This window comes from Trichoplusia ni, chromosome 7, assembly GCF_003590095.1.
Source record: "Trichoplusia ni isolate ovarian cell line Hi5 chromosome 7, tn1, whole genome shotgun sequence".
In the NCBI taxonomy this organism is placed as follows: Eukaryota; Metazoa; Arthropoda; class Insecta; order Lepidoptera; family Noctuidae; genus Trichoplusia; species Trichoplusia ni.
The window spans coordinates 14,871,640-14,888,537 of NC_039484.1; the positions used below are offsets into that span (position 1 = coordinate 14,871,640).

Genomic DNA, 16,898 nt, shown 5'->3' on the forward strand with positions numbered 1-16,898 from the left:
ATTCAGAAGTCCCGAAAGTAATAACAACAAAAAAAAACATTTAATTTCTGAACATCCTTTAGTAATCCTGTAGTAGTACATACATCCTATAGTAGTATTATTTACTTAATACTCGCATCATAGTCATACCAATGGTGAGTTTAATGAATTATTACAACAATCATATTTTCTGGGGTCTCAAAAGCCCTGTTTTTATGGAGAGTTTAATCAGCCACCCATAGACAAACTAGACTAAACCTTAGGCGCGAAATTTGAATATTTTGAATCTGTCCGTCCATTTTCAGATTGCCAAAGTTGCGCGTGTTGAAGTCAAAATTTCTATAACAGAACTGAGTGAAATTTGAAAAATCTGTTTAACAAACTTTAGTAAACTAGTACCTTCTTCACTACCTCATGATCGGCTTGTTGTCTAAACGGTCTGTTTATTACTTTTGATACCTTTATTTTAACTGCTCTTGCGGCTGAATAAGACGTGCTCCTTAGATCGAGAGACCATAATTAATTGTCTCCTGTATTTTCACTTCAATATGAATTATAATATTTCTTTTCAGTTTTCTTACTTACCTAATGACATACAAAGAATGATAAATACTTACTAAGGAATTATTTAAAAGTATGATACTTCCTAAGTCTTTTAACAAAACTATTGGTGGCCAAAACCTTTTTTTCATAATACAATATTGTAGAACATAAATATGTAGTAATGTTAAAATAGTTTTTATATTTTATTATCTTCTGTGTCCCACAGCTGGGCAAAGGCCACCCCTAAAGCCTTTCCACAATTCTCTATCCTGGGTCACTTGGAATAGCCCACACAGTATGCGTTAAGATAATGCTGCCACCGCTTCCTCGGCCTACCACGGCGGCGCCGCGTCTTCCATGCATAAGGTACGTGGGAGAATATCACGCACTACTTTCGATTTTAGATTAGAATCAATTATTAGAATTAATCTGGAATCCTACCTTTTTTCTTTCCTTACCTTTTGTCAGTAGCAAAGTCTTATTTTCTTTTATATTGTGTACTTAATATGATGATAATGAAATAGCCAACTCCAGGGAATAGGAAATACAAAATAAATAATTGTAAATGGTTAGCACTTTATATTTTTTATTAGTAATTGTTAATCGACATTTTAAATTAAACTACCAAATATCTAAATCTTAACAAATTATAGTAGTTAATTACATAAGTTATTTTAGGTACAGTTCCATACGAAAATCCATATCTAATAATATCTAATATCGAAAAAAATAATCTACTTTTGGTTGAAGAGAATTTGAAAATGTTTACTCTCTTTATTTTTATGATACATAAATAATAGAAGTCACCTAATAATTAACTTAAGTAGTCCAAACCAATCTTATTTGTAAGTATGAGAAACTTAACTGTATTTGGGTACAATTATGTTTTTTATATATTTTTCAAACTTAATAAGAAGATTGATTTAAACGTCAACACATTATCACGCATTCAGACAAACCGACAGCTACGATAATAATTACACTGGTTTACCAGGTTTTTCTTACAACTAGGAAATAACAGGAAAGCCTTTATGGCAAATCAAGTATGTAGGTCAAAAGTATACTAACGAAGCCCATTAATGATCTTAGTTATAATAATAAATAAATACAGTCAACTATTCTAGTTTATAGTCACCATAGGCATTCGCGATTCGGTTTACTAAAATATTACATTATATTTGGCATATCGACATGGTAAGCTTGGTACTCAGTGATCGAACAGTGAAAACAAGACCATAGATATTGTGTTCCTAAAGACTAACTACAAGCAAACTATCATAAGAAGTGGTCTACATGATGAACATGGTTTTTATCAGGCGACGCACAAATATTACTATGTATTTACTATTGCTATAACATATTTCAATACCTAACTAGTAACGATTTATGAGTGCCAAGCTTCACAGTTATTGTAATAATTTAATTCGTATATTCTAATTACATTTACTTTTTGATAAACCCCTACACTTACGCAGGTACTGTATATCTTTTCTGAATTGGTGATTCCGTAAAAAATATACAGTAACTTTAATAACATGTTTCAATTACAAGATATATTAAAACCTTTAGTAAAACCAGTGTCATTATGTACACATATGCTTATGTAAAATAATTATTTTGCAACTGTGAAAAGGAACAATAATCAAAATATGCTGCGCTATGTTTTATTTTACTGGCGTAGATTGCACCATTTAATATCCACATCAATAAAATAAATCTTTAACACATTTCAACGAGCTTATAAACACGCCTTTACATTTTGCTACGATGAAATTTTACCATTCGGATAATACTTGCTACATACTAAAGTTACTACTAGTTACACGTTTACTCGATGTATTCAAAATAGGATCATTATAAGATACACTGTCGGTGTACCTAACGCAGCTTCCTTACATCGCATACCTAACAGAATGGGATGATACCTATCTAATCCAAAATTTCCATGCGCCCGACCGAATCAGAAGACACTCTGCCCTAGCCTAATGTTTTGGCAGTATATTTGTTAAGGCGAAGCAATCATTTCGCTGTCATCGACGTGCGCGCGCCCGGGTCTCCTGCTCTCACTGCGGCGAAGCGTTTAAGTCGCGAAGTCGTAGGTGATCGACTAGCGGGTGTGTTTCATCTGTTCTCCGTTCATCGGGCCACTTCACTACCACGTTAGTATTAGCGGGTGGCAACGTGACAGGTGGCTCAACCACAACAGGTAGTCCGCCTTCACGTTCAGGTAACATGTGGCCGAATAAAGCGCCCACACGCTGGTACACAAGTTGAGGAATTTGCGGTGAAGCTGCGTCGCGATCGGCACTCTCAGACACCGCTCGAAGTCCGCCGTTCACTTTTGTCACTACAATAACTGGTGAGCTGTCTTGCGGTGGCACTACGTCATTAAGCGCTCGCATTAATATCGGCGCGGTTGTCTGCGACGCCACACAAGTTGAAGCGCCATTAAGTCTTGCATTCAAGCTTTCGAGCACCGTGATCAGCTCGTACAGTCGATCGTCGCATAGCACAGGATTATCTGTAATGTAATATCCTAGGAATATATACGTGATTCAAAAAAGGTACACTAGCCATAGGGCCTACAGATAATTAGAGGGATTGCTATCAGTTATGTATTATAATATTCGCTTAAGCATTAGAAATCGTTCAGGCAGTTTATCAAAATCAATAAATTCGCTTTGCCACCAACACCACATAGATTAATAAAACTTAAGGTATCTTATAGCTACAGTTTTCCTCTACATAGAATAAGTAAAACCACACGTACCTTGAAGGTAAATCTTCAATACACTAGGAACTCCGTTAATAGTACATCGGGATTTCGATACAAGGTCATAGTTTACCGTCTTAATTTTATTATATGACAAGTCAGCTATACATAGCGAAGGTAATCCATGGAAATCCTTATCAAGTAATGTGATGTTATTATGGTGGGCAATTAATTCCTCAAGTGATGGCAAAAATGTCTGGAAATAAAGATAGATTACTGCAACTTTATATTTTAAATCAATAAACAAGATACCTATATCGCAGCAGCTATGCACAATTTCAGACACAATTTGTGATTAAATCGCATGAGCTCGCAAAGCGTTACAATCAAATTGGCACACTGTTATTTTCCAGTTTTCAAACAAACCTTCGAAGTTTCTTCTAGAGTTGTAATATGGTTATGTGATACATCGAGCAGTCTCAAATCTTCCAAGCCTATAAGATCATCCGGTGAAATTTGTTGGAGAAGATTGTTGCTTAAATTAAGTCGTAAGAGACCATGCAACCCCATAAGAGCTCCTCCCAAACTAAGGATTCGATTGTGATCCAATCTTAACTCTAAAACTCGAGTTTCAACATCCACTAAATTCTGTAAAGTAAATCAAATATTAGAAATGTGTAAAATTTTTAACGACCTGAAAAATCAATTATATGTAACATAATATGTATTACCGAAACCAACTTACTTCCATATTTCCCGTGATAAGACTAATCCTGTTGTGAGACAAGTCAATAACGGACAATCTCTTTAGGCCCTTAATTTCTTGCAACGAGAATTCCGTCATATAATTGTGAGTTAAATTTAAGTATCTCAATGATTTCAAACTCTTTAAAGACCCATTTAAAGACTTTAGTTGATTGTAAGCAATATCCAGCTCGGCCAATTTTTCGGCTTCAGTGAACTCATCTTCAGCTAGCTATTAAACAAAAAATATTTATTATAATGCACGAACAATACAACAATATGCCATCATTGATACTTACGCTTTCAATTTTGTTGAATGAAAGTCCTATCCTCATTAGCCTTCTTGATTTTTGTAGTGCTCCGTCCAGCGACTTTATACTGTTGCCATAGAAATATAAAGATTCTAGTGATGGCATTTGTTTTAAATCTTTTGGTAAGCTCTGCAAGTCATTATGGGCAGCATGTATCAGCACGATCCGTTTGGCTTTCTGAAAATAACATATTTCTAAAATGTTTTGATTTTTTACTTATTTCCTATATCAGCCATTTCAAAGTGAATTATACTTACGACTGGCAATTCATTATCGATTGTTTTTAAATTGTTAGCATTAATAAATATCCATTCCAAGTCATCCAAATCCCTCAGAGCTCCATTAAGAGAACTGAGCTTATTAATTCCAAGGTGGACGTGCTTCAATGCTTTAGGTACGGCATCTCTCTCAATCTTGGATATTTGATTATCAGCTACCAATAAGTGTTCTACTTCTTGTATGTCCTAGAATAAATAAGAATTAATTGAGTCACTAAGATCGATGCATTTAAAAGGCGTAAGTTTATCTTTGCTGTGTTCATATTATAATTGTATATTTATATATTTATTGGTTTTTACTTTATAGCTGTCTGTAGTTAGTACTTTTTCAAAGCTACATAGTAGTAAGTATTATTTTAAGAATGTGAAGTAATTTACTTACTCTAAAGTCTTCTTCAGTAAGCTTAACAATTTTGTTTCTACAAAGGTCAAGGGTTTTCACGTGAGGCAGGTGCTGTAGAACATGTCGCGGCATCTCAGTTAACGAATTGTCCGCTAAGCTGAAGTAGTCCACCAAGTCCAACTTAGTAAATACACTTTCTTTTAAATCACTGGAAAGGAAAAAAACACGGGCCATTAATATAATTCGGTTTGTAAATCTATCACAGCTGGTTATCTGAATATCATACATAGAATATAGGTACGGCTCCGTTATCAAGACAATTGAATGAATCTACGGCGTGACATTTTTACTGGTCATTGAATGGGTCTACAACTATTTCAAGGCTTTCTAGATAGTGCTTAAGTACTGTTAGTACTAAATCTTGGACGATACTCTTGCATGGTAATTGTTTTATTGAAACAAGCTGTGGTGGTAGCTTGACGTTCAAAGTAAATAAAACTAAAACCCATTCCTGATGTTTTTTCGAGGGATCTTTAGTACCTACAAGAAATCACTTTACTTTAACTCTTTAGTTGTCCCAAAATCGATTAAAATGTTCTTAAAGTTTTGTTTTTTGTTTTCTTAGGATAACTACGTTATCTTTAAAAAAAAAGGGTACTCGAGCACGGACTATGACCTCAATTCAACGCTACGCTGAATTAGAGGCAAATAAATACAACGTACACAAATTAAAAATGCGGCCATAATTTAAAATACTACTTTCTGTCTATGGAAAAATTAACGTTCTTCAAGTACCATTAAACTATTTCCAAAAGCCATTTTTGTCCGCCATTAGTCTAACCTTGTTTACAGCCTTTACTGTAAATCAAATGTATTTTATAATAATGCTCTCAATTATGCAAAACTACTTTATTGCATTCACCTGTATTTACAATAAGGAGACTTCACTTGTAAAATAAATAACTGATTTCGAGATACGTTTGGGCTATGACAAATAAAAGACAATTGATTTACATCATTAACATTTTATCAATCATAACCATTTAACTTTGTTACTTCAACATCGTACTTGCGTAATCAACTGCTGGGCGCAGACCTTCATTTGTTGGTCTTTCTCCCCCGTCTTTTGACCGTCGCAGCGGATCTTACTCCTTTTTTTACATTATCACGTGCCATTTCAGACTGTAGCGTCAAAATGTTGGTTACCATGTACCCAGCTTTATCTACCACCATTACTAGATCACTAGGCTACCTTAGCAATGATTATTTAATTTTATCTACCCAAAATACCTCGAGACTGTCCAAAAAAATAAATTCAGCAATGTGAGAAACGTTTGATTTAGATACTTCTGAGAAACTGTATTTTTGCTTTATCTATAATGCCTTTTGTTATATTGTTAATTCTTTGTACCTATGTGATATTTACGTAGTTTTGCTTTTATGCAGTATTGCGGATAAGAGGGCACGGTAACGGAACATGATACTTAAGCAAGTAAAAACTCATCACGGACACTAACATTTTTGGTTGTGCTCGCCCTCTTCTTCAAAATACTGAATAAAGTTTCAATTTATGAAATAAATCTTAGCTAACGTAACAAAATAAATTTTATAAGCGTTATCCCCTATAAACCAACCCATCGGTTCTCGACACCGAGCGCAGTCAACCGAAGGGTAAAAATAATTCTTAAGATAAATATAACTTTTTATCTTACTCGATGAACACAAGACTTTATTGTATCAAATGTTGTTTACAGATACAATAGTTCTATCAAATTAACAACAAGACACGTAAACTTTAAACTTAACGTCGATAATGAAGCAAAAGGGGAAATAAACAAAATAGACCAAGTAAGCCGAGAGAATTAGTCAGTCAGAGTCGAGGACATGCTTTATAATTATTATAATTTTACAACTCACAACTACTGCGGTATCAGAGTTGCTTACAACGATCTAATGAAATATCGATAACATTATCAAACACGTGCTAATAAACGTGCGGTCGCTTTTCTAATTCGGTCTTTGACGAGCCAAAGCTAAGGAAGGAACCTAACACGAAAAACAAGTTTTTAAGCATGGAAGGCTAGCTATAGCTACTACAATCCCGCTTCGCTTGAATTTTCCTACGTTTCCTGATGTGGGTCTGTGTTTCATGGCATTTCGTTTCGGACATGCTACACCCTATGTACCTATGCCACTACCACATCCCTACGTTTTCAAGTTCTTTCGTTTTTTAACAGTCTTGACTCGACTTGACTCTTGTCAAGTTGGTCCATTTTGTTACTACTTTCCTCAACGATGTTATAACATGAGATGGTTTTCAGATTCAAGGATAGATGTAGGCCCGATCTCCGCGATTGCTTGGAAAGGATGTTTACATTGTTTTCATTATTATAACAACATCGTGCCAAAATGGAGAAAGACGATATAAATGGTAACGCTCAATAATAAATAACTATTGAGATTACTTCGAACCGACAATGAATAAGTGCTACGGACTACGATTATTTTTATCTATCCAAATTAGTTAACAAAAACTAGCCGAACAGATCCTTTGATAAATATTTCGAAAACCTACATCATACACAATCTTGCCAGTCTCAAATATTTAGCAGTGATTGAAGACCATGTCTACTAAATACCTACATACCTACAAGCTTTACTATCAAGCTTTGATATTTATTCCAACTTTTTTCGTATCAGCGTTTCCATATCTTTTACCGATAACTTGTTTCAGGCCAGCCAATGTTTACAATTTATGGGTAGATTTCATTAAAATTATTATTGTTGTTTGAAACATTAATTTTAGCAACATATTCTGTATGCTTAATGACATAGCAAGGCAACCTAAAATACTAGATACAATTGTGAGATCACATTTTTGTCATACACATTGATAAAACAACGTATAGTGCGAACCGATCGGTAGTAATAATTGTCAACAAATAGGTAACCTTTGATTTTGATTGACGCTGAAAGACTTAAAGGCGCTGAGCCTATACGCTGGTCTAAGTGCATGCAGTGACGCGAGTTTAGTAGACATTAATGTAAAGAGGTCAACGTTCCGGGTTATCAATGCAGTGGCGGCGCCAAATGGTCGCATGGTCAGCGGAGTGCGAGCTCTGTGCGCCGCAGCGACCATCCCTCTCACCACTACCACGCGCGGCGTGCATTCACAACGCGTTCATCATACTTTTTGACACAAATGATTGGCAATTACATTAGTTATCGCTATCGACGCCGGCTCAATGAGATATAAGTTTGTCGTATTACGTAATTTTGCTTATTTACTTATTACCCTTGCTGTGTAGTAATTGCAGGGCTTTGCTTTACCACTTCTGTGAACTTTAGAGCGCGACGTTCATTCTTTCATTTGTGTCACATATTTTGAGGAAAACATTCTAAACCAGAACAAATGCAGAGATTAAGTAAGATAACATGTGTTTCATATGTAAGTAGGTTTAAATAACATGTTTTCAAAATCGACTCGCTAATTTGTTTCTGGTAGGCAGTTTCAGATAAAATGTTGTTGAATAGGATAACTAGGTAATTAGCTTGAAAAGGAGTTACATAGGTATTTGATTTAAAAGGTTTATCCTTTCAGTTTATAAATTGCACGGTGGTACTATACCCTTTTTTAACCATAAAACTAAAATTCGCTATGACCGTAAGAACAAAGGCTGTATTTATATAGAGAAATATGAATCTTACTAAACTAATATTTCAAAGGATCTTTACATAAAAAGAAATAAGGATTAAGTACCATACGTGTCATCGAGATTGCTACTTGTTGAGTCGAACGATGCATAATTGACGTTCTCGCTTAGGCCAAAGGGTAATTAAATTACAAAACGGGACCAGCATATACACAATTAAACGAAGCGCTAGGCTTGGCTGACGAACCAAACGTGATTGCACACACATATTATATATCATCCAGTTCAAAATTTTAGGAAGTGTTTGCGTATGTTAGAAAATTGCTGGCCCTAGACGATCCTAGCTATGATGAAAACTTTGTTTTTTTTTTGGCTCGAAAAAAGTCCGATTCCTCTTTCACGTAAAACATGCAACGGAGACTCATTGATCTGCTGGTGACCTATGATACAGGATAAATTACCTAATAGGTACATACACCAGCCTATGTTGTGCAAATAAATTTAAACCCTAATGATGAGAAAAACAAAGATTTTTAGCACATTATTTTGATACAACTTTAAGTTTTAACTAACAATTTGTATGTTTGAAGTTTCAACTGTCGTCAAGCAAGCAAATGGACAAGCCTGAAGTTACATTGTTTCTGAGCGTCATAATCACGTTACGTCATCCATTCAACATAGGCATAACCTCCAACCCCCGCATCTAGTATCCTATAAACTTTCATGAAAACTTTACAAACAGCGTTCTTCATTACAATATGTTGACTTTTACTAAACTGCATGACTTTTACAATAACAATTGCCAGCGAATGTGACATAATATTATAATTCGTAGAAATCCCATAAGTGATGACGACGGATACGATTGAAATTTGAGCCAGTAATTCCAAGTATGAATGTCCAATTGCGCAATTGGCTTTAGTAGGTGAATTTTAATTGTAAAAATGTAAGAATTTTGCGTTTTATCAAAATCCAAGCTATTTAACATTCTGTTATGTGTAATTTTCCAAAGAACAATGATTAAGAGATACGTGGTACGAATAGTATAGCAGATAGTGCTAAAAGATATGAATCAGCCTACTGAAATTAATTGTTAGAAAAAAAACCCTTCTTAACTGTGCGTCATATCGAAATCTGGCTTGAAACCTTAAATTTCTTATCGTTTTTTTTTAAAAAGAACAGAATATTTCCTTATCGTAATGTTTCGCCAGTGAAGGATTTAAATTATTGGCAGCATCCACTCTTGGTGCAAGACTTACAGAAGGAGTTTAGTCATGAACTCATGACTCTCGTGAGAGTAATGAGTTAATTGTACAAAATAACAGCGCGTTGACACACACGCTCCGTACATACGCATATACGGTAGATTTTTTTATACCACAAAAATGTATTCCATTACTTTAGCGTAAGTATCCGTAACGATACAATATTTATACTTCCACTCTCACTCTTAGAAATATGTATCAAATATCAAATTACAAGGTCCAGTAGAAACTAATTAATGAAAAGAAAATCCAGTTTTTCAAAAGTAGAGATCTTCAGTATTTCTATGTCAATATTTTACGACGGGTAATTTTAAGGTTATATCCTACTTGCCTTGCCTTAAACATATACATAAATCAAACACTACTGTACTATATATAGCAGTTGAATTTCCACGGTTTTATGAAATTTTATGAAATGCCGTTATTTAACTATTCTGTAGATGCTTGATATATCTGCAAGGTTTAGATGAAAGATTGATGAATTAATGAATCGTATTGAATACCACGTGAAATTGCAATAAGATCTGCGATTGTAATTTCTCAATCAATTAAAGGGTTTGGAAGACCTCAATATAAGAATAATTTTCGTTTAAGACCTAAAAATGAGGTTCGGACTGATTTCGCAATAAGTATTTAATAGTTTTGGGTAAATAGGATCAGTTCTCCTAGTAACTGTTAATTATTTGCTTAGAAAGATTCTTATTGACTGTTTGCGGCGGTGAATGGACTTCGCCTTAATATTGTGTGTCTTTGATTGATAACAATCAAACACATTAGTCGCCGTGGTTACAAGGACTGGACTTGGAACTAGGCCGTGAATCGCATACAGAAACAAAGTACTAGTAAGGTTTTCTTTATAAATAGCCTTAAAAACAATCTAGGCCTACATAATTTGTAATTTTGATGATCTATATCGATTCATCTTAGTATTGTAATACACCTAATTTATAAAGTTACAATTAATGAGAATATATTAAATATCGCATCACGTTACATCTTAACACGAGTCTCATCTCAACTTTACTTAAATAAACACTTTAAAACACCTTTTAATTAATTTTCGACATGGGAATACGTGTAATATCGCCTTTTAATGTTGTAGGTACCCTCATTCAGTTGGGTATTTATAGTTTTCTGAAGTTGTATCTACTGTTGTGTATTTTTTTACACTTTTATTGTGAAGTAAGAGTGGATGAAAGTAATTCGGGTCTTAATAACATTTTTGCTGACATCAATTTAATTAAATATGTATTTTCTTTATTACACACAAATCATTTTCATTAATTTCTGTATGAAGACGTAAAAGTTCTTTGGAATATTTAGGTACTAAATCTTTATCGATCATCACTTACTTTAGTTTAAAGAGCTTGCTTAACAAAATTTAACTATAGCTGTAAACGTATTTGTCGTTATCTGTACATCATAAAGAATCAATCTCATGAACTACTGTACCGTTTGTGAAAATAAATTACCAACATGAAGCTTATTATTCTGATATGATATTTTTATATATTTGTGAATGTCACCCGTGACAATTAGTGCAATATAAGATATCTCCACCAAAGATAGTCACCAAATTTACCATATTATGGTACATTTATATTTGATTTACGATCTTTTCAATAAATTTGCGATTTTGTTCAATGATACTGAGTTATAGAGCAGTAAACAATCGTTTCAACTAAAAAGATCTGTGTATGAAATACATATATTGCGAATCGATACTTGTGTCACTGTTGTTGTGAATGTTTTAATCGCACCCTAAGATAGAAAGCCGAGCATGACATGTCAGATTACAGAATCATCATCTTATTTTATAAGTTCTTTTAATACAAAACCTATCTTCATTTGGCATTACTACTTGAAATACCTAATTGAAATCCTAAACAACAATATAAACATAAACAATCACGATACAGCCATTCTGGCATGTGTATTAGTGAATAATATTGCAATATCCAAACATTCATAATTTCCAGTACTTAACCTACGTCGAAATACATAAACACCGACCACAGTAATTTGTTAGTTCACCATTAATGAGTAAATACAGTAAATACGACACGACCAATACGATATCATTCAATTTTACTGCTTTAGAAGTGACCTTACGATAACCCCGAGCAACGTCTCCTAGATGCCATCCCCACACGATGTGGAGTTCACTAACGAAAGGTTACTAATGGAATTAATAAATAATCCATTAGATAAATCTACTTTCCAATAGCAATCATGAAGTAAATAAGAACTGAAATGAATTATTACTAAGTAGGTACATCTACTCATAAAGCAAAGGTCACAAACAGTAGTTAAAAGATTTCGATATACATTTAAAAGAAAACAATTTACGGCAAGAGAGAAATAAATAATTAAGATGACCCGAAAAATCTGTGAAGATCAATTGAGTGGTCAATAAGAGCCGAGCTCATGGGTCACGGGCGACTTAATTGTCGTTTTGACAGGAATAATCCACAGAAAATATTACAGCCCGGTGAAGTGCGCTGAACACCCGCTGTCTAATTCGTTATGTCGGTGGTAGTAATATTAAGCTGCTATGACATAACAATCATGGACCTGATTCCCTAGAAGGTACTTTTAGAGGTGGCTAGATCTCATTCACTCCATGAGATGAACAAACTACCCAAGGACTAACCGATGTTGTGGTGGCTATTGCTTTACAGTTGATGCGTACGTGTCGCATGAAGTATCAGACAAGCTGCTAGCCCTGGCAAGGGTGCCGCCCACTCTCTCGATAACAGCCGATTCTCATCGTCGTTTGCTCTTATCATAGACCTGTTGTTTTCTCATTCAACTTACACATTGTTTGTATCGTGAATACACACAATTTTAATGCTATTTTACACAACAAAGAGCTTACACATAGTAAGTAGCCGTTGCGTAGATTCACTACCGCACATGTTACAAAAACTGCACATCGAACCGAACTTAGATCCAATGATGATTTAGAATACTTCTTAATCGACTTGCCTTAAATTGTCGAAGTTTAATTTGAGCCTTGTAATTGAAAGGCCGAGTTCTTTGATGCTATGTTCAGAGAAATCCGGAAGCTGGGAGTAAGAGATATCCAAGCCGATTTTCGTTTCAGGACTGAACTTGTTAGTCAGGGCTCGTGCGATTTCTTCGTATGCACTGATCCGTTGACAGACCACTAGAATGGCTCCGGTGCCGGCGTCCTCTCGGCGACAAGTGCACGGTGAGATTTCCCTCCTCATGGCGCAATGCAGGCTCGCTCCAGCTCCGAGCTGGCCGGCCAGCGCACACAGCAGCGCGGCGGCGAGCGCGTGCTTATGCGCGATCATCGTGTGTGCCGTTCGGGGCTGTTCGCGCTACTGGCTCGGAATCTGTGCGTCGCGGGCGCCCGGCCCACCCCGCGCAGTCGCATCATCCAGCCATCTCCACTCTGCACCTTAGCTGTATTACCTTATTACATTTCCCACTTAATGTCGGTGTACAATCCTGCGCAGCGTCATTATTTTACTTTTTTGGTGTTGATTTTTTTAATAAATATGTCACGAAAATTCAACCATTCTAAAATTATTATGTCAGGAATTGCAACAGCAATTAAATTGATCTTTAACATTATTTTACTTATAATGTTAAAATCACCAGCTTTAACTTTTTATTTATTTTTATGATAAATTTCATCAACGGTTACGAGAACTCGTAATTTTAGATAACATATCGAATTATGACACTGCGACATAATTCGGTCAATATGTTCCTCAGACAGGATCTAAGATCCCTGTGTATGTACAAGAACTACTTGTACCTTATCAATAGGCCAAGTTTACAAAGATAAAGATGAACACACTCGTACCTACTTATTGAGATATCACTGATATTTAAAATGTTCATAGTAACTTTCATATTAAATTAACGTAACGTGGTTAACTTGTGTTTTTTTTACCAAAGAGGTCACCTCTAGAGATGCATTCTTGATGTCAAATTATTTTAAATACTACTTAATTATCTATATTAAATATAATATTAAAGATACGATTTATCACTTTGCGAAATTGATATGATTGGTACGAGTAAAGCATTTCTTTGCAATTGCACCACTTAATAAAATATATTCCTCGTGGGATTTTTAAGGGGGTAAGAGTCAAGCAAACGAAACTCTTCAATGGAGTAGGTAAAGGTACTAAAAACATGCTCGATAAACGATAGATACTTACAAGTGAAATCAAATGCAACAACTGCAATGCAGCTTTTCATCGGGAAATTGATAAATACATTAAAATTAATTAAAAAAAAACGAATGTACGCTAAAGCAATTATTTTCACTTTTAGTTTCCATTTTCAGTACATACTTTGTTTTATGATCAGCACAAACAATTTAAATAGCAGTCACTACCACGAGGTAGCCGCTCACCAAATCAGCTGACTCCGTGTCAGACAAAGTGTAATTTTAATTTTAATAAGTGTGTACGTCTTACAGGAACTCCTCGAGAATTAGTACTTCATGACCGCGAAGAGAATACGGAACTTCATGTTCAACATCAAAAAGACATGATTTTTTACTTTCTTTAAAAACGACTCCCTTACCAATTAATTTAACCCTTGTGGCGTGGGGCGTCACGAACATTCACAAGGACACCCACAATCAGGATAAGCATTTGTGCATCATTCAAACCATTTTCCTACTACAGCACGTCGCGCACAGTGGTTTGGCAGGGTGGTCACCCTGCCAAACCACTTCCTCTCAAGGAATTGAATAACTTTAAAATTTTGTTTATTGCACCATACCTGTTCATATTTCTCCAAAAATATTTTATAAAGAGTTTCAAAAGAGAGTTCCGTCGGCCTCACTCGGAACTATAAGTTTTCGATGTTCGATAAAGAAAACACTTTAGACACAGTAATAGATATCTAATATTACTGTGCTAGATCTAATTTACGAATAATGTTTGTCAACCTCAGCTTGTAAAAATACTTAAGTCACAAAACATTAAGATACACAATAACGAAACACTAATCAAGTAATTAAAAAATGAATAAAACATTAGTGAGTATATTTTATTGAGGAATAAAACTCGTAGTGTCATGGCGAATGCGTGCCTTACTACTGATAGTGCGGACGGTACTGCTCATCACGGATGCTAAACTTGTTTTTTCTGAAATACCAAGAATGTCCGAATATCGCATATATTAAAGTTTAACCACAATAATGTTTATGTAGCAGATTAAAGATTGTGCTAGTAAGAATTTTAAGTGGTATTTAATTAATAAAAGAGAATATAAAGGATCTGATAAATCTGTAAATAATTCCTGTTTAAAACTATTGTGTTACGGGAAGACCTTGATTAGGGAGTTGAAATTCATTACGAGGTTAACATTAACAATAGAATAATTTAACAAATAAACATTCAAAGTATTAAATAGGGATAGAGACCTTCTCTAAAAGGTCTGTGCTAAGAAACCATAATTAAAAAAAGGGTTTCATCCATTTAGGTTCAGCGAAAATCAGGTCGTTAAATTAGGGCTCCGGTCGATTTGCGTTCATATTTTGTTTAGAAATACCGCCGCCTTTTGTATCATGCCCTTAACCCCAACTAAGGCCATGGTCTAAGCTCTTAGCTACATATTTAGCCATTTGCAGACATTCTCTCTAGGACTCTTCTTTCACGAGGTTCTCATCATGAATTATCATCCTTTTGTATATCTACCATTAAAAACAAACATGGACTTACATTCATGTCCTTCAAGGACCGCAGAATTCATTCATGATAAATTATACAATCATTTGAATTAATTCAAAATGTCAGTGTCAAGTCAAAGGTTTACAAAAATGTTTTGCTAGTGAATTTGCCCACCTGGTATATTGCTCAGTAACGCGTTTATCGTCATCGTGTGAGCCGTTATTTTGCCCAACTTCGTGTGGAGGTCCTTAAAAATCTGTTCCTGATTCAACAATTATTCTTAAAAATGAAACAAACCATTTTTTTTCTCATTGCGACAAATGCGCAGTTAAATTAAGTATGTTAATCTACCAATTCATTTTAATATTTAGTTGTTTATTATAAGTTTAAATTCAATAAGCAGATGCAAATACTTGACGGACTATATTTTTAAATAGTTATTAAGACTCCGCAAATAAAGTTCAATGTAAGTATGTGAGTTTATTTATTCGACCTAGTTAGAGTCGAAAAAAGAGTGGTTGTTTATGTATTTCTAGCTCTATTGTAACATTGTCTGAATAGTTCGATGCAATCCAATATCGATTTACAACTGACAGGAGCGGAAACTCTGACAACAAAATGTTATCCAACACGATTATGAGTAACTTGTAAGTTTATCTAGAAATTGGACGGATTCCCCGTTTGGGGTTCCGACTTGTGTGTTATCCTCAAATGTTATGATGATTACGATATCGCAAACAATATTATACCTAATAACGTAACTATGAACATTTTTTATTGTCCACAGCTGGGCAGGATGTTTTTTAATTTGTTCTCCAAAATATAGAAATCGTTCCTAAAAAACGTTAATTTCCATACATTTGCGCATTTTTTTATTAACGCTAGCAACAGTTTAAATGTGCTTATAATAGCTTAAGAGCCGTGAGTTTTATGATCTCGGTAAGTAAATTATTGTAAGCCTTTTGTTTTTAAAAGATTAACGACGATTTATAATTCGTGCTTACTATTCAAAATAATAATAGTTCACAGAGTGCTGCCCTCTGTTACTAAGCGACCACAGGTTGGTGACCGGACCAGCCTATCGCGCAAATAATTTAAAATTCATAAAATATTATTTATGCTTTTATTTATATGATGTTTACTAATTTTCAAACCCAATGTCCAAACCAGTTCAGAACTATTTCATTAAAACTAGCTGTTGACCGCGAGACCGCCCGCTACATATGGAAAATGATCCCACGAGAAGAAAACTATACCTACTATCTGTATACCAAGTTTCATCTTAATCCGTTCAGTGGTTTTTGCATGGAAAAGGAACAAATATACAAACTTTCGCGTTTATAATATTACAAAGTAGGATTATGTTCGGGCAAAAGAGTCCGAAGAAATAGCAAGGACGTCAATGT

General features: G+C 34.7%; 1 protein-coding gene across 1 annotated transcript; it reads right to left on the bottom strand.

Annotated features, from left to right (window-relative positions):
- Positions 1-1,086: 1,086 nt before the first annotated feature.
- LOC113495816 (leucine-rich repeat and death domain-containing protein 1) lies at positions 1,087-13,242 on the bottom strand. Its single transcript, XM_026874774.1, has 8 exons — positions 12,818-13,242; positions 4,951-5,119; positions 4,548-4,754; positions 4,279-4,467; positions 3,981-4,211; positions 3,662-3,883; positions 3,293-3,491; positions 1,087-3,043 (listed from the first exon to the last, which is right to left on the bottom strand). The coding sequence occupies exons 1-8, from the start codon at positions 13,147-13,149 to the stop codon at positions 2,586-2,588; spliced, it is 2,007 nt and encodes a 668-aa protein (XP_026730575.1). The 5' UTR covers positions 13,150-13,242; the 3' UTR covers positions 1,087-2,585.
- Between the last annotated feature and the right edge of the window lie 3,656 nt (positions 13,243-16,898).